At 47.1% G+C, this 26,862-nt stretch overlaps 1 protein-coding gene across 1 annotated transcript in view; it reads right to left on the bottom strand.

Annotated features, from left to right (window-relative positions):
* HIP1R (huntingtin interacting protein 1 related) overlaps positions 1-26,862 on the bottom strand; it is a 482,407-nt gene that overhangs the window by 44,178 nt on the left and 411,367 nt on the right. Inside the window, exons 29-30 of the mRNA XM_078667577.1 lie at positions 9,711-9,834; positions 2,067-2,128 (exon numbers count right to left, since the gene is read on the bottom strand). Coding sequence (XP_078523703.1) covers positions 2,067-2,128; positions 9,711-9,834 — 186 coding nt within the window. The remainder of the gene's footprint in view (positions 1-2,066; positions 2,129-9,710; positions 9,835-26,862) is intronic.

Below are 26,862 nucleotides of genomic sequence, written 5' to 3'. Positions count from 1 at the left end.
GTACATTTACATTTACATTTACATAGGGATGCGACTGACTGACATGCATCGTTTTGGAAAAGTGACTATGTTGATATACGACTGCGTCGGCATAATGATAAAAAAATAATTAAAAAGTAAGGTGGAGCCTCGCATGTGACTTATCTCTTCCCAGCCCCACCATCCTTCCAGGAGCACTGGCCTGCTGCTGGGCAGCTCGTTTTTTTTTTCTGTAGGCGTGGTCACTGGAATTTGGCAACCACGCACCCATCATTAGACGTTTGTCGCTTAATGATTTGCTTATTTTGATGTTTTCCACAAAGTATTTTCTTCTAGCTTAAGAGTTAAATATAAATGCTGCGTGTTTAGTGCTGCGTGGCTCCCGACATTCTACAGGAGTGAGGCTGCAAACTTTCCCACCTTGGAGTACTCCATACTGATTCCAAGGTGATCTGAATCTCTCCCACACTATGTTAACAAGTCTAATGTAGCTACAGGCGGAGCTGGATGGTGGTTCCAAAAGCGCATTCTCAAGTTAACAATTCCTTTTGTGTAACAGGACTAAAAACAAATACTTCCACGCCCATACTAAGAGCAAACACATCAAAAGAAGTGAAGAAAAGGGCAGTGCGTAAATGGAATCCTGCCCAGGTAAATACACCCAACTTTCAAACGAAGGGACTAGCCAACCTTTGTTATTTTAGGTTACTCCTTAGCGATACACACATAAAGTATATATAACAGCATACGATTCTGCTGGACATTTTCTTGGCTTTCAAAGGCCTTACAGTGTGAAAACAAACTTCTCCACAAGAGGAGTGTAAAAAAAGACAGCTGGCACTGCAAGAATAAGAGAAGTGTTCCTTTATTTATACAGTTTTAGGAGTCTTAGAGCATTATATGTCATTGCCAAGTCGTTTACAAGCACTAGCGCAGAAACCCTGATGCCCATGTGGGTGCGTACATGTTATTTTTAAGGCTATCGCCATGGAGCACTGAAAATACGGTGAAACCTCCTTAGTGGGGGATCTGCCAACCAGACACCCTTTGACATCCACTGACACTAAGAACAGAGAGGGGGGGGAATAAGAGGCAGATCACCATATGGGGTCCTATCCATACACAAATAACTCAACTTGACTCTTCATGCTTATACCATAAATGGTTTATAAGACCCATTCGTGTGGATGTCTCTACTTCTGATGCATGAACTCAACAACATATACTAGGGAGAGTGGTATAAAGCAGAGTGGTATAAAGGGTGCCCCACTGTTGCAACAGATCAGTGCGCATACTGCGGCTGGCTGTGTAGTACCCATCCTATCGGCTGTTCCCTGTGATGCTCATTCAACCCTCCTCCCCACCAGACCCTGTAGTGTCGCTCTACCTCTGAAAAGGACCGCAAATGAAATCAGTTCTCAGGGGCACATGGACAGACCGGTGACCCCACTTCTTAACCCTTTATGAACTGTATAAAGGAAAGGATCCTCAAAAAATGCATAAGTCACAATGGACTTCTTTCCTTTGGACTGTGGCCAACCTATGGCACAGGTAGAGGACGAGCACTGACTGGGCAGGGAGTCGTTTCACACATTCCATCATAGTAAGCACGGCGGCAGTGCATGGAGTTGGAGGAGTTAGTTTGATTCAGATGCCTTCAGGTTCCTGGCCTTTTATTTGGCACATGTGCAAAAACCGGATGTGCAGTGCAAAAACCGTGCAACTTCAAAGCAGAAATGAAGTAAAAAGCTTGTGCAAACATAATGTAGCTATTCTAATATAAGGGTGTGTGGGGTATATGCAAGGTAACCTATATGTAGTTGTAGAACACAGGGAAAACAGGTAATTTATTTCAATGTTCTTGAAAAGGCTGGGTTACTGGCCCCTCCGCTTGGTTCTAGCCATGATCAGTGACATCACAATGGCCCCGTGAGTTGCGGTGGATGCAAGGCAAGTCGGCCCCGCCCACAGGCTGGATAGTCAAATTCAGACATTATTTGGGTGAAGTGAGTCCCTACCACTCCTTGGCCCGGGTGCCACTGCACCTGCTGCACTACTGATAACTATGTCCCTGAACATAATCTTACCTGCGCCTCCATCTCTTCCTTTTTTAGCTTGATCAGCGACATCCCGGAGAAATCCATTGCATCTGTTTAAAAAAAAAAGGGGATATTGTTACGTTAATTTGGAGAACTTTGCATGCGCACCGACATTAGCTTCTAAGCAAGACCAAGTGGCCTAAAATCATAAGAATGTAGAGAAATACACAAACGGGTGTTCTAAGTCGACACTTCAAATGCGTGATTTGTGTTAATTTCGAACATCGATGCCTTTTGCATTACACATAAGTATTATATCCGTGCACTGCAGCAAAAAATAAAGATAGTTCGCTTTCCGTGAAAACCACTAGCCTTTTTTCTTTAAGAAGAGGCTTTGGGGGACGTGGAGTATAACATATGTAAAATGTTGACAAGTACGAAAAAATAAAATGGAGGCGCGAGTACAGTCACGCGCGTCTTTATATATATATATATATAAAAACAAAAAAGTATTCTGCATGTGGTGCAAATAACCAGCTGCTGGAGCATGCAGACCACCTAGCATTATGTCAGATTGGCAGACATACTTTCAATGCGTCTCTCTAAACTTGCGTGATCTCTGGTGTAAAGTGCTCTGTGACGTCGAGCACTACAATTCTTCTGACCCCGTCATTGCTTTCTGAAGCAGGATTGCTGTAGATCACACAATGAGGATGCAAAGTTTTGTTAAAAAGTCAGGAAGGGGATTTCAGTGAACGCTATTTTATACACCATCCACTGGCAAGAAACAGTGGTACCCGACTCTTTCAGAACAAGCATCCGCGTCTGTCTTTTCCTCGGCGCATTCCAGACAAGGTGCCAGGTGTGCACACCTGCCTGTTGTACACGTTGGTCACTGACCCTGCACCCCCCCCCCCCCCCCTGCTTGCTCGCACGAGGAGCAGGGCACAGTGCGGAAACAAAATTCGCAGTTTACACTTAATGTCTGAACAGCTGCTGTGCATTTTCCATACATGCCAATATACCCGATTCAGGCGGGAGACTACCGATTTTTCAAGCCAAAAATGGCTTTATTTCAGCCGTCTCCCGCCTGAAATTGCATTTACCACAATAGACGTCTATGGGGAATTTTCATTCTCCCAATTTTTTATTTTAAATCTCCCACCTCCCTGTCCTCAAATGTTCGCATGTATGATTTTCTCCTCGGTGTTCGCCCTCCTTGGCAGGCAGGGCCGCCCTGTGGGTTCGGAGCGGCTTTCTCAACGCGCTCACCCTGCTGGCACAGACGAGGCCCACATTCCGGAGGGTGAAGCCTACGGCTTAGAGCCGAGGACGGGCTGCCCGCGCGGCCTGGCACCGCGCCCTCTAAGCCGCTGCGCCCTGCACAGGATTCCCGCCGCCGAGTCTACTCCCATGACCGACTGCGCGTGCGCACGGAGTGCCAGGACCTCCCAGGGGGGAATCCGTGGTGGGCCTCTGGCGCCGACCCGAGGGGCATTACTACTGCGCTGCAAGATGCCAACATGGGCGACATCTATTGCGGAACGCTGGAAGAGGCAAATGCGCGTGCCCAGGAGACTGCAGGAGGGATGCGAGCGCCAGCCCAGATGAATCACCAGGACCACCCTGACAGATGGACTCCTGTTTGAATTCAAGGGGCCTGGGACGGTGAATGCAAGTGACAGGGCTGGGCGGGCGCATGACCACCACAAGGAGCTGCGGTGGATGAAAGGGGACTGAACTGTAACTGAAGGGCACTGGGGAGCAGGCCGCAACACCCATTGGACTCAAAGAGCTTCACAGGTCTTTAAAAAGACCATTTGCATGTCTATGAGGCCATGCTGTTGTTTCACCCCTTCTAAGAGCCCCTGCAGCTCCACTCTGCCTAGTGCCTTAAGATTCAGCACCCCTGAATTTTTTTCTTAGCCCCCCTCCCCCCGAAATTTGGCTCTAGTTGCGCCTCTGCTGGGGAGTATGACAGAAACAAATACGTCCTAAAACATACATTGGGTGGGGGCATGATTACCAGCCTGAGCCTTACTGATGCCAGGCGGCACCACCTCAACCACAGGGCTGGACCCCCAAAGCAGACCTGGCACATTCAGTCAGACCAGCCCACAAACGGTGCATGGCGAGCGATCCATCCTGACCACCACAAGGGGGTTTGGAAGTGGGGGGATTAACATTCCCCAGAAAATTTGGGGAAAAAATGTACATTCTAAACACATTTTTCATTACATATTATATTAAAATGAATTAGTTTTTAAAGCATAGTACATGACCTTACAGTTACTCCTGCCTCTCATACAGTGCTTAACTTGTAAAAAAGTTAGTGCCGGGGCTTTGTTAAGAGGCCACTGCAGCTTGCACCATGCATTGCCCCTCAAAGCACTGCTGATGACAGTACCAATACAGCTACTAAGCATCACAATCAAAAGTGAGAGGATTCAGACTATTCCAGGCCCCCAAAGCTACAAGAATTACTTGGGCAGCCGATATTAGTCATTTTTAATGTAAATTGAAAGCATAAACACCTACTGTTTGATCATATCTAAATTAGACAAACAGTGCCACATGTGGCCGACTGTAATAAGCGCCAGTGTTGACAATTAAGTGCCAGTGCCGAGCACCGGAAACCACAGGCTCAAATTAAGCGCTGCTCACATCTCCTTAGCCCCTCACATGTATTTCATTTGTTTTATAGCACCTCTCATTCCAGTGTAAGATGTCAGAGCATTTTACATCTCACACACAGAGACAATAAATAATATGTGTGTAAATCAGAGTAGAGAAAATGTTACATAGGACAAAGGGCACTACAAGATGTCGGATTCACATTATCCATTCATCCATACTCTTAGGCATTTCTTTTGAGTGCTTGGTCTGGAGAAGCACAAACTCAGTATTCAGAACCTAACAGTTCTGAATTCAGTACAGTAGGGCTGACTTTACTAATAAGAATGTATTTCTACCCAAACAAACACTTTTTAGCAACATTAGGATAATGAAAGACCGGGGCAAAAAACCATAACTTTCTAACCTAGATTACGGTTGTAATTTATGAACTGCACAGTGACAAAATGATCTCTGTGACAAAAGCAGTAACCCACTGAGCTATGTACATAAAATACTATACTGCAGTGGTGGCTCCTCCGCCATGGCAGAGGAGCATTGCCCCATTGCTTTCAAGCAGTGCGAGAAGAGGAAACATAAAATGATAATAACTTTGAGTTATTATCATATGTTTGTGCTGCTTTGCAGGCGGGTGGGCATGGATGCTCTGCTCTCGGAGCAGGGGAGGAGTGGTTTGCCCACTCCTAAGTATGCAGTGACTTTTTGGTCGGGCATCTTGGCCCGCCCAAACCAGTCATGCGCACTTTCCCCGTTCTTCTTGCAGGCTGCATTACAGCCTGCATGGAGAACATGCCCAGGCCCCCATTCCCTAGTTGAGCATCAAACCAGGACGCACAAAACCAATCACAATGCTGCATTGCAGAATTGTGATTGGTCAGGGGTGCCTACAAATCACAATGCTGCATTGCATCATTGTGATTGGTCAGTGGGGCCTGGCTGGGCTTCATTTTACTTGAGGGGAGCAGAGACGCGGGACCCGGTAGGAAGGTAAGTTAATTCTTTTTAATTGTTATTATGCGCATCCTCACTCGACCCCCGCCGCGCCACCCGCTAGCCATGCCATCTTCCACTGCTGTACTGTGATCCGCATAGTACACTATTTTTGCTGCAGCAGGCACATTAACGCTCTGCGCTACCTTAGATGACTAAAAACTGTCACTAGACACAAGGAACTCTGCAGGCCTTTTAAAACTGCTGCACTGCTAAAAAAGTAGCCCCCACCCTTCTAGCCTCCTGGGGAAACACCTGATGCCCAGAATGGCACGTACGGCCTTGCTCAACAGGAAGTGAGGCTGCTGCCATGGTTTAAACACAGTGCGTGACCCAATGACGACTTCCTGTCCAAGAGACCTGCAGGGTGCTTGGGTTCTACCCAGTCAACATAAGGGAGCGGTCGTGAAGAGGAACAATACACTCCCCTCCGCTCCCAGGAAGGTGCCCACTGTTAGACTGGTTTCAAAGTAAATGATGGGGTGCGCCATCCAAGGTCGCAACAAAAAATGCGTTCTAGTTCCTAGTCACCCGTTAAGTATGGAGTTAAGAGATCCACATGTCTTGATTGCACCCTGTTGTTTATATCATGAGCATTATGAAGCCCCTTTTGCGGCTACAGCGGGGGTGGGGTTCTCTCTGGGCCTCCTCTATCACTCAAAAGCGCATAATTCATGCTATGAGGAAGAAATAAAAATGGCTCAGATCAGGGAAAGAGGGTTAGAAGCAGAAGCTTGGAAGGAAGGGTTAAAGAATGTAGGAAGGGTGATAGGAAGTATTGATGGATAAGTGGATGGAAGAGTAGGTGGATGGCCGAGTGGGTGAAAGGATGAGTGAAAGAATAGGTGGATGAAAGGATAAAGAGACATCGGAGTGGATGAATGGTTTATTGATGGATGGGTAACTCAAAGGATGGCTGTATGGGTAGATGGCTGTATGGATGAAGGTATGCATAGATGACTGATGTGAGCACGGATGGATGAATAGACGATGGATAGAATAGCGAAAGACTGAGTAATGAATGAAAGAATGAATGAGAGTGTAACATTCAAACAGTGCTTATCAGCGGGTAGGTGGAAGAATTAATTGATAGATGCTTGGATGGCAGTGAAAAGGGAGCTCTTCTAGGAAGTGTCGGGCTCACTTGCTTTGCTTTCGTACAAAAGTACAAAGTGGGGGTATTTTAATTTTCTGGCTACTCCCTTGGTTTATATGATACAGTAGAATGTGTTTCATTAACTTCAGGCGTCCGTAGGTGTACATAAAACGGACACTGCTTCGCCAGCGGTACCAATACACCCGCCTCTGGGAGTAAGGTGTACCAAGACACCCGCCTCTGGGAGTGAGGTGTACCAAGACACCCGTCCCTGGGAGTGAGGTGTACCAAGACACCCGTCCCTGGGAGCGAGGTGAACCAAGACACCCGCCTCTGGGAGCGAGGTGTACCAAGACACCCGCCTCTGGGAGCGAGGTGTACCAAGACACCCGCCTCTGGGAGCGAGGTGTACCAAGACACCCGCCTCTGGGAGCGAGGTGTACCAAGACACCCGCCTCTGGGAGCGAGGTGTACCAAGACACCCGCCTCTGGGAGCAAGGTGTACCAATACACCCTCCTCTGGGAGCGAGGTGTACCAAGACACCCGCCTCCGGGAGCGAGGTGTACCAAGACACCCGCCTCCGGGAGTGAGGTGTACCAAGACACCCTCCTCTGGGAGCGAGGTGTACCAAGACACCCGCCTCTGGGAGTGAGGTGCACCAATACACCCTCCTCTGGGAGCGAGGTGTACCAAGACACCCGCCTCTGGGAGCGAGGTGTACCAAGACACCCGTCTCTGGGAGCGAGGTGTACCAAGACACCCGCCTCTGGGAGGGAGGTGTACCAAGACACCCGCCTCTGGGAGGGAGGTGTACCAAGACACCCGCCTCTGGGAGGGAGGTGTACCAAGACACCCGCCTCTGGGAGTGAGGTGAATCAAGACACCCGCCTCTGGGAGTGAGGTGTACCAATACACCCGCCTCTGGGAGTGAGGTGAATCAAGACACCTGCCTCTGGGAGTGAGGTGAACCAATACAACCACCTCTGGGAGCGAGGTGTACCAAGACACCCGCCTCTGGGAGCGAGGTGTACCAATACACCCTCCTCTGGGAGCGAGGTGTACCAAGACACCCGCCTCTGGGAGCGAGGTGTACCAAGACACCCGCCTCTGGGAGCGAGGTGTACCAAGACACCCGCCTCTGGGAGCGAGGTGTACCAAGACACCCGCCTCTGGGAGCGAGGTGCACCAATACACCCTCCTCTGGGAGCGAGGTGTACCGAGACACCCGCCTCTGGGAGTGAGGTGTACCGAGACACCCGTCCCTGGGAGCGAGGTGAACCAAGACACCCGCCTCTGGGAGCGAGGTGTACCAAGACACCCGCCTCTGGGAGCGAGGTGTACCAAGACACCCGCCTCTGGGAGCGAGGTGTACCAAGACACCCGCCTCTGGGAGCGAGGTGTACCAAGACACCCGCCTCTGGGAGCGAGGTGTACCAAGACACCCGCCTCTGGGAGCGAGGTGCACCAATACACCCTCCTCTGGGAGCGAGGTGTACCGAGACACCCGTCCCTGGGAGCGAGGTGAACCAAGACACCCGTCCCTGGGAGCGAGGTGAACCAAGACACCCGCCTCTGGGAGCGAGGTGTACCAAGACACCCGCCTCTGGGAGCGAGGTGTACCAAGACACCCGCCTCTGGGAGCGAGGTGTACCAAGACACCCGCCTCTGGGAGCGAGGTGTACCAAGACACCCGCCTCTGGGAGCGAGGTGTACCAAGACACCCTCCTCTGGGAGCGAGGTGTACCAATACACCCGCCTCCGGGAGCGAGGTGTACCAAGACACCCGCCTCCAGGAGTGAGGTGTACCAAGACACCCTCCTCCGGGAGCGAGGTGTACCAAGACACCCGCCTCTGGGAGCGAGGTGTACCAAGACACCCGCCTCTGGGAGCGAGGTGTACCAAGACACCCGCCTCTGGGAGCGAGGTGTACCAAGACACCCGCCTCTGGGAGCGAGGTGTACCAATACACCCTCCTCTGGGAGCGAGGTGTACCAATACACCCGCCTCTGGGAGCGAGGTGTACCAAGACACCCGCCTCCAGGAGTGAGGTGTACCAAGACACCCGCCTCCGGGAGCGAGGTGTACCAAGACACCCGCCTCTGGGAGCGAGGTGTACCAAGACACCCGCCTCTGGGAGCGAGGTGCACCAATACACCCTCCTCTGGGAGCGAAGTGCACCAATTCACCCTCCTCTGGGAGTGAGGTGCACCAATACACCCTCCTCTGGGAGCGAGGTGTACCAAGACACCCGCCTCTGGGAGCGAGGTGTACCAAGACACCCGCCTCTGGGAGCGAGGTGTACCAAGACACCCGCCTCTGGGAGCGAGGTGTACCAAGACACCCGCCTCTGGGAGCGAGGTGTACCAATACACCCGCCTCTGGGAGGGAGGTGTACCAAGACACCCGCCTCTGGGAGTGAGGTGAATCAAGACACCCGCCTCTGGGAGTGAGGTGTACCAATACACCCGCCTCTGGGAGTGAGGTGAATCAAGACACCTGCCTCTGGGAGTGAGGTGAACCAATACAACCACCTCTGGGAGTGAGGTGTACCAAGACACCCGCCTCTGGGAGTAAGGTGTACCAAGACACCCGCCTCTGGGAGTAAGGTGTACCAAGACACCCGCCTCTGGGAGTGAGGTGTATCAATACACCCGCCTCTAGGAGCGAGGTGTTCCAATACACCCGCCTCTAGGAGCGAGGTGTACCAATACACCCGCCTCTGGGAGTGAGGTGTACCAATACACTCGCCTCTAGGAGCGAGGTGTACCAATACACCCACCTCTGGGAGTGAGGTGTACCAATACACCCGCCTCTGGGAGTGAGGTGAACCAATACACCCGCCTCTGGGAGTGAGGTGAACCAATACACCCGCCTCTGGGAGTGAGCTGTACCAATAAACCCGCCTCTGGAAGTGAGGTCTCTTTCATTTACAGACCAGAACGGTCATAATATAAAGAATACTCCTGCTTACCTTTCTCTTCCACTTGCTCTTGCCCGGACTTTGTCGACGCTACGACATTGGCAGCCATCTCGTTCACATTACGTGAACACTGCTGTAACTTGGTCAGGTTTTTGCTGTTTTTGTCAGCCTTTACCTACAAACGCATAGAAGACAAGCGTCATCAGTAACCTTAAAGCACACAAGACGCAACGAATACTGCATGCCAATTTGTGAGACAATGGTATATTTGCTCGCATGAACATTCATCTGAGAATCCCAAAAAGTTTTCGTCTGGTTGATGAGAGGAAGGGAACCATTTCATTTTTGTTAGGTTTCATTATTATTATTATTTTTTTGCACTCTGTTAAAATGTTTACACTTTCATTTCCCATTTAGTAGCAGTAAACTCTCTCGTATCCTAGTTAATATTTTGTTAAGGAACTAGTTAATACATTCACCCTGACAGCCCAGTTAAGGTTCATGTTGTCTTTATAGATAATTCATTCTTTGTTTATGCTTTCTATTTTAACTTGACACTTTTCATCATCCCTATAAATAATGCGTTTTTACTTTTTACTGCCACTTATCAATTTCTAATCTTTCCTAAAGTATGCTTTTCATTGTCCCTGCCATGGCACCTATTGTTACTTGACACTTTCTATCGCCTCTACAGATAATGCTTTTCATTGTCCTGTTAGTTCATGCTTTCTATTGTTACTTGACACTTTCCATCCCCTCTACAGATAATGCTTTCCATTGTCCTGTTAGTTCATGCTTTCAATTGTTACTTTTTTTTCTAACTGATTTTATTGGCATTTCAAATCCGTCATAATACATACAAATCAATCTGTGTGACATACATATATCTTAATGCATTGCTGGCACTCTAAACTCAAACTATTTAACTAGTATCCTGCTCCCCACCCTCCCTTCCTCTTGAGTCGCTTCTGCTTATTGTTCTCTTTCTCCACAGGTGGTTAATGACTAGTATATGCTTACAGTAGGATCTTTTGATCGTAGTTGTCATGTGACTTATGTCAGTGGCAGGGTTTCCTGGGGAGGACCAGTCTCCTCTCTATCTGGCCTGCTCTTCCACAACTGCAGTCCGGAGTTGGCTGCTCCTGTTCCTGCTCGGGTGTCAGCAGTTTGTCTACTAATTGTCCCCATGCCCTGGCACTATCAATGGTGCCTATGCCCCGTCCTGCTTTTGCCAACAGTATCCTCCCTTCCGTACTTGCCCATTTTTCAAGCTCATGCTTCCATGTTCCAAACCTTGGTCCCACGGTCGATTTCCAATTCCTAGTGATCTCCCGCTTGGCTAATACGAACACCAGATCCTGGAATTTCACGGTCATTTTGGCCTTGGCTGTATCTGGGAACCAGCCCAGTATACAGTGCCCCTGTGTGTGTGCGATCTCTTTATCTACGATTGCTCCTAATATGCGGAGGACCTCTTCCCAGAATGGAGCCAATTTGGGGCAGTCCCCAAACATGTGTAGTATGTGTGCCTCTCTAAACCCACACCTAGGACCAGCCGCCTCCTCAACATGGGTGCTTTCTATTGTTACTCGACACTTTCCATCCCCTCTACAGATAATGCTTTTCATTGTCCCGTTAGTTCATGCTTTCTATTGTTACTTGACACTTTCCACCCCCCTACAGATAATGCTTTTCATTGTCCCGTTAGTTCATGCTTTCTATTGTTACTTGACACTTTCCTTCTCCTCTACAGATAATGCTTTTCTTGTCCCGTTAGTTCATGCTTTCTATTGTTACTTGACACTTTCCATCTCCTCTACAGATAATGCTTTTCATTGCCCCCTTAGTTCATGCTTTTTATTGTTACTTGACACTTTCCATCTCCTCTACAGATAATGCTTTTCTTGTCCCGTTAGTTCATGCTTTCTATTGTTACTTGACACTTTCCATCTCCTCTACAGATAATGCTTTTCATTGCCCCCTTAGTTCATGCTTTTTATTGTTACTTGACACTTTCCATCTCCTCTACAGATAATGCTTTTCTTGTCCCGTTAGTTCATGCTTTCTATTGTTACTTGACACTTTCCATCTCCTCTACAGATAATGCTTTTCATTGCCCCCTTAGTTCATGCTTTTTATTGTTACTTGACACTTTCCATCTCCTCTACAGATAATGCTTTTCTTGTCCCGTTAGTTCATGCTTTCTATTGTTACTTGACACTTTCCATCTCCTCTACAGATAATGCTTTTCATTGTCCCCTTAGTTCATGCTTTCTATTGTTACTTTATATCAATCACAATGTCTCAGCTGGACAATATTTAAAACAGGTCAGTTTAAAGCAATGGTGTCAATCACAAATGGGAGGGGGGAAAAAGGGGGGGGGAGACCACAACGTAGGAAAAGAAGGTAAGAATAAACTATAATTCCATAGTAGTTAGACAGCACTACAGTACATGAATACAAAAATGACCATAACACACAGGGTGAACACTGGGCATGTAAGTGAAAGGGTGGGACGGCGCACTGATAAGGTTTGTAAAATTACAGCGTGAACGGCGACAGAATTACAGAAAAATAATGATACAAGTGGTCCATCGTCCCTACAGATCATGCTTTTCATTGTCCCTGCCATGGCTCCTATTGTTACTTGACACTTTCCATCCCCTCTACAGATGATGCTTTTCATTGTCTCTGTAGTTCATGCTTTCTATTATTTTTACTGGACACTTTATCCCCTTTACAGATAATGCTTTTCATTGTCCCGTTAGTTCTTGCTTTCTATTGTTACTTGACACTTTCCATCGTCCCAACAGATAGCGCTTTTCATTGTCTCTGTAGTTCATGCTTTCTATTCTTACTTCATGCTTTCGATTATTCCCCCAATTAGTGCATTTTTTCTGTGCCAGTGGTGCGCTTGGGTCGCTATGGGGCTCACTTTGAGGCATCAAAACAAACAACCTTTCCATTGTTGCAGGTGCGTCCACTTTAATGTGCTGTTAGTATGTTTTTCAAACCGAACCCGGTTGCCATGGCTGAAATCCCCGACTCATTGCATCCCTGAAAGACGCGAGTTACTGGTACATGCCGTTTGACGATGCCAGGCTTAGAGGGCACAAAGCAGTAAGAATGCAAATGCCCAAATATTCTCTAATATCTCCACATTCCACATGTAGAGTTGAGAAACTGTACAGTTACAACTGCTGCCATATAAGCAAGGCAGGTAAAGTCAGAGGTTAGAAGGTTTGTTTGCTATTAGTTTATGTTTTCTCTCATTTGGTTCCTCTGGGAACCCGCCTGGCAAACATACTCTTCAAGTCCCAGGAGCTCGAGGGCTTGAGCAGGTAGCAGATTATAAATAGCTTCTATGAAGGCAGACACAGCACACCCAACACTGGGAATGTGTAGCAGAAACTTCTATTGTACCAAAGCAGAACAATCTATTTTTCATTCCACTGTTATCTCCGGCAAGGAATCCATCAGCCCCACTGTTGCATCAGTTACACTGGCTCCCAGCGAGGAAGAGAGCTATCTTCAAGATGCTCTGTGTAGTTTTCAGATCACTACAGGGAAAGTGTCCGGCCTACCTTAGGAACAAACTCATGTGGTATCAGCCAGCCCGACAACTTAGATCCAGTAACTCTAATTTTCGGTGTACCCAGAAAATACGGAACGCACGTATTGGCGGTAGAGCCTTCTCCCATCTGGCAGCCAGCCACTGGAATATGATTCCACAAAATCTCAGGTTCTGCAGTGAACTAACCAATTAAAAAAAATTGTTGAAGACATGGCTCTTTTGAAGACTTATCCTCACTTTCTTTCTCCTATATAGCGCAGAGAGATCCTTTTGGGGATGATTTGTATGCGCTCACAAAATCCACAAATAAATAAAATCTCTGATTTGTAAATGCTCAAGGGATCTGGATGTTTTTGCAGCAGGACCTTGAGGTAGCAGAAAGTCCTCTCACTCCAAGAACCGTGTGGCTTCTTGCTGCGGTGCTGGAAATGAGGATGCAGTAGGAACAGTTCACACTAAGACACGTCATATTTACAGCTGAATTCAGAGTGGGATCTGTTGTCTTTTCTGCTGTTCTTTAGTGATTCCTATGGGCTGGCCCCAGAACCAGTGCGACAACCAGTTACTAGCTCTGAATGTCAGTGTGGCAGGCTGGAGAGGGGTGAGAGACGTGTGGTGGTCAAGGTGGGCGGAGTCTGCAAGTGGCAGTGGTTGTGTGTCATTCAGGGATAAGGTGGGAGTAAGTCAGAGAGCTCATATGGGGCTTGCAGACATTTAGGGAGGTAGGAAATATGCAGCAAGGGTCTCTAAACTGGGTTGTGGTGTTTCTTATAACCAGTTAAATGGGCCAGTACTGTCCGGTACGGAGTACCAGCACTTTTCTATTTTGAGAGGGAGAGTACCGGGACTTCAAGAGAAATGCAATACTTTTAATTGGAGACTGCCGGCACTTCTCAAAAACAAGCAGGTACTCTGCTACAGAGTACCTGCACTTCTATTTTTCCATTTCAAGCACTTCATATAACCAGAAACATCCGTCTTCTGGAGCTGGTACTGGGTGGGGCAGCCCACACTCGATTGAGGACAGTGTTTACGTCACTTTGCCCCCTGGGGTCCCACAATCGAGGCTTGTTCCTCCGATCCTATGAACCCTTTGCTTGAGACAAGCTCCCGCCCTTCTGTCACTCACAGGGCAGTGACTCACACTCATTGGACCCGACGGCTTTCAAACAATCTGATGCAGAAGCATTTGAAATGTACCCCGGCTCCTTGCCCTTTCCGTCTTAGGAGAAGAAGCTTTCGCTTATTTATTTCTTCCTCAGGCACAATGCCAAGATATCTGTGACGTGATGGGAATTCTAGAGCAGGGGGGGGAAGCCTGCTGCTCTGCGGTTTCTGTCAGAAGGGGAAGCAGGACAGAGATGCATAAGGAAAGCAGGCCAAAGGTACGCACTATCCTGTCTGCATGTCATGTTTATATTCACAAGGTAAGCAAGGGGTTTGCTTAGACCTCTTAACTGTGAATTTATCCGACCTTCACAGGAATAGCACTTAAGCAAGACAATGCTGACTTGCAGACCTACGTATATATATATATATATATATATATATATATATATATATATACACACACACACACACACACACACACACACATATATATTGGCAGAACGGATCTTTAATAAGAAGTAATATATATACACACACATATATATATATATATATATATATATATATATATATATATATATATATATATATATATATATATATATATATATATATATATATACACATACACAAATATATCGGCAACACAAAGTTCTTATTAAAGATCCGTTCTTCCGATATTTAGAAGGCACCCTTTTCGATTGCTGCAGTTTGGACTTTATTTCCCCCATTGACTTCTACTGAAGGGAATGCAATTTCAGGCGGGAGACCGCTAAAACAACCCCATTTTTGGCTTTAAAAATCGTGAGCCTCCTGCTTGAATTAGGTGTGGTCATGTATGCTTTCATCCAGTGCTCATTACACTCTGGGTTTTGTAATCTGGTTTTTACTGGACCCTACACATGCTACATACTGTTGAACGTACAGCACCTCAAGTTTGAGATCCCGCCCTCCCACATACAAATGTGCTCCTTAAGAATTTTGGTCACACTATATCAAATACCTAAAATAATGTAAACCTGTAATCTTTTGGTTAGATGCATTTGTGCAGCACGTGCATTAACCCAAGCAATGGTTTCAGTGTACTGAAAGTTATAGACAGCCCCCTGCAGCAGACACTGAACCTGCTCAGCTACCCAATTGGACCTGAATGTCTAGGGGCTACAGGAGAAACATTTTATAACATATTACCAGGGCCGGCTCTAGGGCGGTGCGATCGGTGCCACCGCACCGGGCGCTGACTTGGGGTGGGGGCGTCATTTCTACAATTATATTATCATTTTAAAAGTACCTGCTGCGTTCCTGGCCTCCAGCAATTGTCAGGCGTCAATTAAAACGTCAAGATAACTCTGGTGATTAATCGTCTTCGTGGAAAGATATCAGAGGTTTGTCTAGTGAAAGTTTTGAATAATTCTAAGGTAGCTCAGATAGTGATTGAAAAAGCTTTATTCGAGTTATACACTCATAAAAGCACACACATATAAATTACATACATTTCTTAAAACATCAACATTCTATAACAATTATTTTATAATTAAAAATACATAATAGAGAAAGATAAAAATCATTTATCATTGGGAATAAAAATAAGCTTTTTCAAAATGTGCGGTAACTAAATGCAAATGTAGAAACCTCCGCGTTACGTACCATTCCCGAATTTGCACGATAGAAATTGATGCCATGCATGTTACTCGCATTTTAAAGTTAAAATTCATATGAGTCACCCAGTTGCTATCTATAGGGGCATATCGTACGTAAGATATTAGGAGTACATAAGGTTCAAAGCACATTAGTAGATAGAGCCCTCCTCCTTAAGGACCACGCCCAACCCAAATATTTGGCAGTTCCAATTACAATTTGCATTTCAGTGGAGGAACAAATTATTCTTAGCCCCTCAACACCAGTTAAGACACCAAGATTCCTACAAACTGGAGCCAACCAAAATTTCCTAGGATTTGCATAAGCCACACATGCAAAAAGAAAATGTGCAAGGTTTTCATTGGGGGCCCCACAAGACGGACAACACGCACTACCTCCAGTTTTCCACCTGGACGTCATACACTTCAAGGGGAGGGAGCCTGCCCTTAGCTGGAAAAATAATTTCCTATCCATTGGGACAGTTATACTGTCCCAATACTTTTCTAAGGATGGCTTTTGTTTAATTTCCATGAATCTACCCCCCAAGGAGTCTGAGGTTACGCTCCTCCAAAGTTTTTGCTCAATGTGGTTCCAGTATAGTTCTTTAATACTGGATTTGCTAGGGAATATTTCCCCAAGGGGGTTTTCCCACAATTTGGAGAGCCCAAGCTCCACAAGGACATCCCTTAAGGTTTTCAGCCATGTGATTTTATGGAAAACATCAAGTTTAACTAGTGCTAGAAACCCCTCCGCATAGTGTCTTATTTCCATGGTTGTCCATAAGCGTCTCCAATAGAGGATGGGCCTCAGTCGGGCGCGGTCGCTAAGCGATCTTCTACCCAAATCCAGGCCAAGTGGTATGAGTGGGGTACTTTGGGGAAGACTAGTTATCCCTCTCACAAACCTGTTCTCTGATCTTTGAAGGGTAGTAAGACTCTCGAAGCCCCAGACTTCAGCCCCATAGAGGGTTGCGCCCAGGGCTTTTGCGTCATAAACCATGAGAACCGGTTTTATGGGCCTGGTTTTGGATTTAGCTTGCTCGACCCTGAGTGCTCCAGAGATCTGCTGGTGTTTCAACACCGCCTTCTCTATATGACGTGACCAACCCTGTTTACTTGATATCTCGACCCCAAGATACGTAAAAACATTTACCAACTCTAGGTTGATTTTGTTCAAGGATACATTGGGTCGAGAGTGACACTTTTGCCCGAAGGCCATCAGCTTGGTTTTATTTACATTAACCTCAAGACCCCGTTCTTTGCAGAAGGAATCAAAAATATTCAAGGCGCGCTGAAGGCCTGACGGGGTTTTGGACACGATCAAGGTGTCGTCAGCGAACATCAGAATTGGAACTCTGATGCCCGCTAACGAAGGTGCGTCGACCGGTGCGTCCAATATCCTTTCTACAATGCCATTGATGAACAGGGAGAACAGCAGGGGTGCCATAGCACATCCCTGCCGGACCCCCCGCTCGACTGGGAAGTTAATGGTGGATTCCCCATTCCTCCCCCACTGAACCTTTGCATAATTACTTTCATGCAGACGCATTATCAGCGTAAGCAAATCCGGAGGGACCCCTATTTTATGGAGGACCTCCCACAACGTGCTCCTGGGCACCAGATCAAAGGCGGCCCTAAGATCTACAAATGCTACATAGAGCCTGCCTTTGCCCAGGAGTACAGTCCCCCACCGTAGCATGGTGAAACGAAAAATTTGGTCGACCGTACTAGTTGCACGTCTGAAGCCTGCCTGGAAGGGGGATAAAGCATTGTTATCATCTACCCAGGCCATAAGTTTGTCAACCAGCATCTTCCCCACCACTTTCTGCATGGTGGCCAACAAACTTATTGGTCTATAATTTGCCGGGAATGACCGATCGCCTTTCTTAAAGATCGGTATTATTATTGCCCCCTTCCATATATTTGGGATTTTAGCCCCTTTCGCTAGACCATTTCCCAACAAAGTCGCATATTTTGCCCACTGGGCTTTTTCATGTTTGAAAATATCTGGAGGGATTCCATCAAGCCCCGGGGCTTTCCCCCCCTGCAAACTTGCTATTACGACATCCGCGTCCTTGCATGAAAATAAATCGCCCTTGCAGAATACCATAGGGATTGGTTCTCTAGCCACTAAATCCCTACTCTCAGCATACTGGGGTTTAAAATACTCAACCCACAAAGCCTCATCGACATTGTTGTCGGGTTTGTTAGGGGCACCCCCTCTTCCCCATTTCACAATTTTCCAGAATAATCTGGAATCCTTCTGCCCTGAAGCTTCGAGTAACTCCTCCCAGTATTCCTCTTCCCACAACTTCTTGGCCATACGGATACTGTCATTATACTGTTTCCTACAGGCGCTAATCGAGGCCTTAACTCTGCTCTTAAGTGCTTTGCCCAACTCCAGTCTGGCAACCCTGCACTGTTTGTTGAACCAGGTCGCCATAGTAATTGGTGCTTTTCTATTAGACTTTAATAACTTGGTAAAATGCGGTTTTATCACAGTGAAGAAGGTGTCATGGATGTCTGTTAGTTGGACAGAGTCGGGTGTTACCGGCTCAGCTTTTGTCATGGCATCGATGGCATTATCTGTCTCCAATTTAATGGACTCCAAAGTGGACGAATTGGCCAGAACGTGTGGCCATCTCACCCGTCTTAAGTCATTGCTCATAACAGGTATGCTACCACTACCTGAAACTGGGTTAGTTCGTGCGGCCCTCCACCATGAGTGGGAGACACAGAGGGGGTTGTGATCGCTTTCTAATCTCCCCACGATTTTCATGTCACCCACGCCAGACCATAACTCAAGACTACAGATGACGTAATCGATCCTACTTTTGTTATGTCCATTATCGAATGTGCAGTTGCCACCATAATCACTTTTGGTCCTGCCATTAAGAGCCCTCAAACCATACTCTAGACATAACGCATTCAACAATAGAATGTCTTTTGACCACCGCTTTACAGGTACAAGGTTTAACTTTGGGATGCCCCAAAGGGCATCTTCCTCCATTCCTAATGGATAGGCAGTGTTTTCTAGTGGCTCGAATGTCCTATTCAAATCACCAGCCAAAATTACTCTGTTGCCAAGTGACTGGGATTCAAGAGAAGCAGATAAGACCTCTAGGGTAGCAGAATTGCCAAGACTCATGCCCCTGGCATATATGTTATAAATGTCTATACTGCCACCCTTTCCCACAGATAGTCTTAATAGTTGTATATCTTTGCACCCTAGATCAATCATTTTTATTTTGACCTTTGAATTTTGTTTGATCCAAATTGCGAGGCCTCCCATGGGTCTACCCCTGGGGCCTCTCGTTGCGGGTATACAAAAATTTAAGTAACCTGGGCAAAATATTGGGTCACAAGCCCACGTCTCCTGAAAAAGGCACATTTCGAACCCACTTACAAAATCAATCCATTGCTGTGACAATAATCTAGCCCCCAGCCCTGCCACATTCCATGACGGAAATCTCTCCGGTGTATTTTCAACACAGGACCCCACTTCAATGGATACGGTGGGCAACAAATCCTCCAGCATCCTAGAATCACAAACCTCTCCTATAACAGTGTTTGTAAAATTAACAGTTAATCCCTCCTTACTGCAAATACTGGTTGGGTTAACTAGTTGGCCCAGAAGACCCACTGGGCTAGCAATGAGACTCCCATCACTCACATTCACTATTACCGATGTTGAACTCATTTCATCCTTGTTAATTAGCACTTTTCCAACAGGGTTACTTCCCCTTTCCATTTCCCCCTCCCGATGGAATTGCTCGTCGGAACTCTGTCAATATCCCCACCTCGTCTGGCCCTGCCCATTCTGTGGGAAGAATGCCGGCATATAACAATTGTTTGATCTTGCGGTGGGCACAGCAGTAGGACCAACCTCTACCCCAGCACAGGAACTAGAACTCAATAATTCCCTACAACCCCCTAACTGAGTAACAGATCTCGGATAAAAGAAGGTTAGGTCCACGACCCCAATCCCTCCAATGCTAATATTCCAACCAGGTCCCGTTATCAGGCCCACCACCCTTGGGTCCTGGAAGTTGATTATAATACACTCACCCCCCTGTTTTTTTAGGGTATTCCCTATCCAATTGACTCTTCTTGCCCCTATTATCAGGCCGTCCACTCCCCCTGGCAGAGGTCTATTGACACGAAGCCAATGCATGGCTTTATTTTTTAACATGTCAAATGATTCTCTTTGGCCCTCCATTAGGGGTGGGACATTGGTGAGTACGGCCACGTATGGGTAGGAGTCCGGGGTGAGCTGTACTGGAGGGATCCTAGTCGGAGGTTTGGTTATATGTGGTTTTATGGGTGCTTGGTCTGGGGGGGCACGACAATGCGTGAGGATGTTATTCACTGCCACAACAGTATTAGTCCCAGTCCCGTTGCTAGGGGCATCCCTCGTGGAACCACCACCACCTACTATGTTTGTCTTAGACCCCACCTTATTCCCAATAGCATTACTAGGAGGGATTTTATCATTTCCTGGCCTTTTGGCCATAGGTTTCCCCGGCCCAGTCGGCAAAGGCGTAGTTTTTGTTGGTGGGTTTTTTACACTAACCTTACAACCCCTATCAATATTATTAGCGGAATTAGTGTTCCCACTGGTACTAGTGGTTTTAAGTACATTCGTACTGTTATCCCCTTTAGTTTCCTGGGCTGAAGTAACGTTTGCAGGCGGGGATTGCAGATCTACCAGCACGACTCCCTGATCGTTGTTAGCTAGCTGCATTAACTTCCCGTTGTCTCCCAATCTATTGTTAGACTTAATTAAAGATTTGATAATAAAAAAATTATATAGGCTAGCTTGTTCAAGATGGTCAAGTTGATCAGCTAGCTTTTGGAGTCTAAGTTCTACGGGGTGCAGACGGGAGCGTATTATTTTTCCCACTTCAATCAGGAAATCCTGTTTTGGACAAAATAAGCCCGGGAGTTCTACAGGAGTTGGATCATTAGCTGGAACTGCCACTGTTGGTGGAGACACCAAAACTATTTGGTCTACTTCTAGTTGTACTGCTGTATCAGCCCCCATCGGTGTTACTACATCATTCGTTACAGGGACATTAGTTACAAGTATTTTTGCACCCAACTTCCTATGCTTTCTCAGCGGTTTTTGTAGATGTGTTTTTTTAGTGGTAGCCCCCCATTTCCTTTTAGCACCAGGCTTGGATTTGGGCACTTCCAAATCTACACGTGGTTTTACTAAAGCTCCAGTTTCTTTTGATGGTTGACGGGTTCCGCCAGAATGCTCAACAGACAAACCAGTTCCCACTGTAGCTTGTGGAAAAATATCAACTAGCTCCGCATGGGGGGGTATATCAAAGAGGGAGTCCTGGGTAGCTGGTAAAACAATAGATGACAATGGTGTAACCAGCGCAGGAAAGTTCAAACCTTGATTTTTCTCAGGGGGATTTTTCAAAAGCTCAATCGAGAGCCTACGCCCAGCTCGTCTTTCCGCCAGGGCAATCTCTTTGTCAATATCCTGCGGGAGGCGTTTAAAATAAGAATCAAGAGGGCCCATGACAGCCGGTTCTGACTCTGCCATTAAAGGCAGCAGCGTAGAAGTGCCCGATGTAGAAGCCATAAAGTGGAAAACCCTCCTTCAACCCCACAATGTAACCACAAGTCACAAATCAGTTTGTATATCCGACAATGGAGCAGTACCTGGGCTGGGAATGTTAGTAGGGTGGCCCGGCCCGGCCTCCAGCGGCCCCGGACGGCCACAGACGGTCCCGCCCTTGTCCCGGGCTTCTCCCGGCGCCCTCCCGCGCGCTCCCGCGCAGCGGGGACAATACTTCAAGGTATAGTCTATGGGCACTTGCTGATTGGAAGGCGTACAGGGGGGTGTGGCCAGCGGGGAGAGCAGCCCAGGTGTGTCAAATGGGCGCGCAGGGGCTCCTGGTCATCGGAGTCCCTGCCTGCGTGCTCGCAGCCCCGCCGGCTAGCTCACCTGCCCGCTCCTCCTGTCCTCGACTGCTTACAGTTCCAGGGTATGCTGGCTCCAATGCGCAAGGCGCTGCGGGACCCGCGAAGCGGGTACCGCGAGGTGAGGAGTAACGAGGGGGAGAAAGAAAGTCTCAGGAATCCTCTGCTGTCACGAAGTGCAGGCTCTCCCTTCCAGGCTGTATCCACGGGCAGGCAGCAACAAAGTTAGGGTTTCCGATTTGCAAGGAAGGAACAGCCGCTTTTACTGGACTGAGGGCGGGGGGCGTGGCCAGCGGGGAGAGCAGCCCAGGTGTGTCAAATGGGCGCGCAGGGGCTCCTGGTCATCGGAGTCCCTGCCTGCGTGCTCGCAGCCCCGCCGGCTAGCTCACCTGCCCGCGCCTCCTGTCCTCGACTGCTTACAGTTCCAGGGTATGCTGGCTCCAATGCGCAAGGCGCTGCGGGACCCGCGAAGCGGGTACCGCGAGGTGAGGAGTAACGAGGGGGAGAAAGAAAGTCTCAGGAATCCTCTGCTGTCACGAAGTGCAGGCTCTCCCTTCCAGGCTGTATCCACGGGCGGGCAGCAACAAAGTTAGGGTTTCCGATTTGCAAGGAAGGAACAGCCGCTTTTACTGGACTGAGGGCGGGGGGCGTGGCCAGCGGGGAGAGCAGCCCAGGTGTGTCAAATGGGCGCGCAGGGGCTCCTGGTCATCGGAGTCCCTGCCTGCGTGCTCGCAGCCCCGCCGGCTAGCTCACCTGCCCGCGCCTCCTGTCCTCGACTGCTTACAGTTCCAGGGTATGCTGGCTCCAATGCGCAAGGCGCTGCGGGACCCGCGAAGCGGGTACCGCGAGGTGAGGAGTAACGAGGGGGAGAAAGAAAGTCTCAGGAATCCTCTGCTGTCACGAAGTGCAGGCTCTCCCTTCCAGGCTGTATCCACGGGCGGGCAGCAACAAAGTTATAGTTAAAATGCCTGCTGCTAAGTACGTGTATCATGCAGCTAACAAACTGCATATAATGTAAATAGGTCAGTGGGTTACTGCTTCTGTAAGAGGGTTACTGCTGTTGTAGGAGAGCTTGCTTTGTAACTTGTCCTTTATAAGTCAACATCCTAATGTAGAACATTGAACTATTAGCTGCCATCAAAGAGCTGCATGCAAACTGCAAGGTATATGTTAGCGCTATATATTTTTCTGCACAGTCTTTCATTATCCTAATCTTGCGAAAAGAGTTCATTTGGGTAGAAAACAATTCCTATTATTAAAGAGAACCCCTAACAATGATGATACGTTTTAAATTCGAAATTTGTGATTTTCCAGAAAAAGGACTCTTTATTGCCTACCAGTATCCATGACACATCACTCCTACACCTTGTAGTCCTATCTGTTGTAACATTTCCTATACACTGATTTACACACATTACTGTGTGTGATGTAAAGTGCTCCAATGCCTTATACTGTTATGAGCGGCTCTATAAAACTAAATAAATCTGGGAGACAGTGGTTATGGAGTCTTGAGGGGCACTGTTAAAGGGTGCTAGTGAGGGAATCCAGAGGTGGTTATGAGGGGGTGGGGGGCGACAACAGACATTGTCACACAGGACGCCACCAGTGTTAAAGCCGGCCCTGCATGTTACACAACTCGCCGATCTTCTGACCGTCTTGCCTGAGCTTGTTCTATACCACAATACAATGTGCTCTTCAAGAATGTTATTTCCTTTTCTGAATGTTGGCCTCTGTCTGACTGTCACCCCCTGTACCTCAAACTCCACTCTGCACATACACTTGGGGGCTCTCAACCATCCACCTTCTTTTTCACTTGGGTACAGAATGGTGATGGTCGGTAAAAGCCAGCGTCATAAGCTTCTCTGCTGAGCACCAATGAAGACCCCACTGAGCAGGCACTTTTCCATATTTTTCAAGAGCACTGGACTCTCTCCTGATAGCGGATTCCTGCAAACCCGCTTGGCGGCGCCACAGTGTTTTGGAGCACACATTTGGCTCAGTCTGATCTGAGTTTGAGGGATGGTTACCACACTGCCAAGAGAGTAATGAAAAAATTGATGGCAGTGGTTCACAACAACAGCCAGTACCTACGTACTGTTTGCATCAAAAGTATAAGGCAGCAAAAATGTCCTCCAGCGTGCTCAATGTCTAACACCGTGCCATCCACAATGCTAATCTACATATAGAGGAAACCTCTGTATATATGAAATAATACATTGATTGACAGAGCACAGCACGAACAAGTTACCTACTGACTCATGAAAGTCAGGGTTCAGTTTAATGACAATAAAGAAACCAATAGTAATAATGACAAAACATATGTGGTAATCCGAGATCTTCACCACTGTTGACACATCGTTACAACAGTGAGACAGCTGACACGTGTTTTTTCGTGAGGCGACTTTTTCAAGGCTCAAAGTTACGTTGTAATATCTGAGATTAGGTGAACCCTTTTCTCCAAAAACTAAAGGGTATGGATAAGATTGTCCAAAGTACTGCGTTCAAGTTGAAAGCGAACCAGTCCTCCGCTGAAAAGAGCTGGTAGGCCCACGAAACAGAAGAAATTGAAGAAGTCGAAGCCTCACATGATAATGTTTCAAGCTTTCGTATTTGGAAGCGGCAATCGACTTAGATAGCCTCCAGCTTGCTCTATTGACGGGTAACTGCCAAGCGAGGGCGCCCGTCCAAACTATGTACATAAGCAAAACACCAGCGATGTATTCTATACATTTGAGCCAGCAAGACAGCCCATTCAGGTTGTTACCTTCTACACAGGTGTGTCTGGGAACATGATCTAATCACAATATGGGTGACTCAGCCTCTTATCCATATGCAGACATTAAAATGGCTTGCACTGAGCTGGGTAATTACTATTTGTGATGTGTGTAATAAACAATTAGTAAATATTATTGACTTGTGTGCTTATGGAATATTTGCACATTAGCTCTTTATAAGTCAGTCAGTGCACTGAACCACGGCTGAGTAGGCGCAGGCAGTCTACTCCATTTAGCAGCCCAGGCTGACTGCGCTGATTTACTTCACTTAACTGTTACGCACTGTAGATGGCACAGGCACTATTGGGAAGGCTACAATAGAACATATTCGAAGAACATGATGTAATTTCCTGTCACTCTAGCTGAAAGGGTCTATTCTAAGGCAGTGGTTTTTAACCTACGAGCCTAGGACTCCTGGGGTTCTGCAAAGCCTTATTAGGGGGGTTCGCGACTGCTTAGAAAATTAAATAATATTAGCAGATTAATAAAGCGTATATAAATGAAGAAGTAAAATGTGAAGTGTTCTGCAAATGTGAAGGAATTAGAAATTGGAGGCTAAATATTAAGTTAGTATGCACAGATTGATTTGTGGGAATAGTGAAAGTGAGTGAAACTCAACATAGCATGGAAGATGGTATGGATGACAAGTGACCTCAATTGAATTAAAAAAAACACCAATCTTCCCAGTAAAATGAAAATGTAGATTTTTTATATTTGTGAATTAAATAAAATATTTCAATATTTGTGTATTTGCTTGAGGAGTTCCTACTTCTGTATTGTTTTTTGCGGTTTAAATCATCAAAAATGCAGAGCCGGGTTTCCCGGCTGCTTATAATGACTCAGTGGGGAGTCCTCGGGTTCCAGTAATGATTCAGTTGGGGTCCACAGAAGTCAAAAGGTTAAGAACCACAGTTCTAGGTTATGTCATTACAAATGCTCTTATGCGCATCTAATGCACGTATAGATTTCACACACGTGCAGGTCCGTGGAAGACAGTAGCGCCTGCTATGGAATAGTGGCAATCAATTCTGGCAGCGACTAATGCTGCATCCTAGGTTCAGTGGCAGTGAAAAGAAGTGCCTAGAGGCTGCGAAGTTTATATTTACCTATGATTAGGAGTGAGGTGATAATGGCATTATTGGGCACATACTGTTGAGTGCTAAGACCTGTTAATGGCTCTTTCCCTCATTATGCACGTTTGCCATCCCAGCAAGCTCATAACTAGGGTCTGGCATTTAACGCCCTTTGCAGTGATCAAATCAAATCATAGAGTATTTATTAAGCACACATATCACTCGAAAGTCTCATGGCGCTGGATGAATGACTCAGAGATGGACTTGATATGGTGCATTAGATGTCAAACAGCCATGTCTTTAAGCTCTTACGAAAACAGGTGTGATCACTAGTGGTGCGAAGAGATAAAGGCAGTTTGTTCCAAAAGGATGGAGCAAGGAACGAGAAAGATTTCCCTCCACACATAGTGGTACGAATTCTGGGAGATGAGAGGAGTGCTTGGTTGCAGGATCTCAAGGTCCTACCTGGTTGATACCAGCTTAACTTTTTGGCCCAAAAATCAGGACCTTTTACATACATATTTTTATGCGTCAAGCAGAGAATCTTAAAGTGTATACGTTTTCTTGCAGGCAGTGTAAAAGCTTCAAACTAGGTGCCAAAGGAGATCTTGGTGGGAGATTAAGTAGCAGCCTTGCAGCTGTATTCTGCAGAACCTGCATCCTAGAAAGAAGGCTTTCAATCATTGGTAGAAGCTAGCAGGGCATTCCCATAGTCCATACGTCTAATAATAAGTCCCTGGACTAGGGGTTTTCTTACCAGTCGGAATCCACTTAAAAACCTTACGCAGGCTACGCATAACACCAAAGCAGGAGCCAACTGTCTTATTAACATGGTCTTTCATTGACAGCTTATTATCCATTTGAAAGCCCAGATTACGCACTGACTGAGTAGGAATAGGACAAGGGCCAAGGCTTGAAGGCCACCAAGCGGGAGACCAATGCTCATGAGCCTTGCCATAGAGCATTATCTCCATTTTTCCTCCATTCAGCTGTAAATGGTTTGTGCACATCCACTTATCAATTTGGGACATGCAGTCTTTAAACCGGGACTTGGTTTCCGATGGGTCTGGACCAAGAGTGACCAGGATCTGAGTGTC

This window comes from Lissotriton helveticus, chromosome 11, assembly GCF_964261635.1.
Source record: "Lissotriton helveticus chromosome 11, aLisHel1.1, whole genome shotgun sequence".
Lineage (NCBI taxonomy): Eukaryota > Metazoa > Chordata > Amphibia > Caudata > Salamandridae > Lissotriton > Lissotriton helveticus.
Note: the sequence above shows the minus strand (reverse complement) of the source record. Positions and strands in the feature narration are given on the sequence as shown.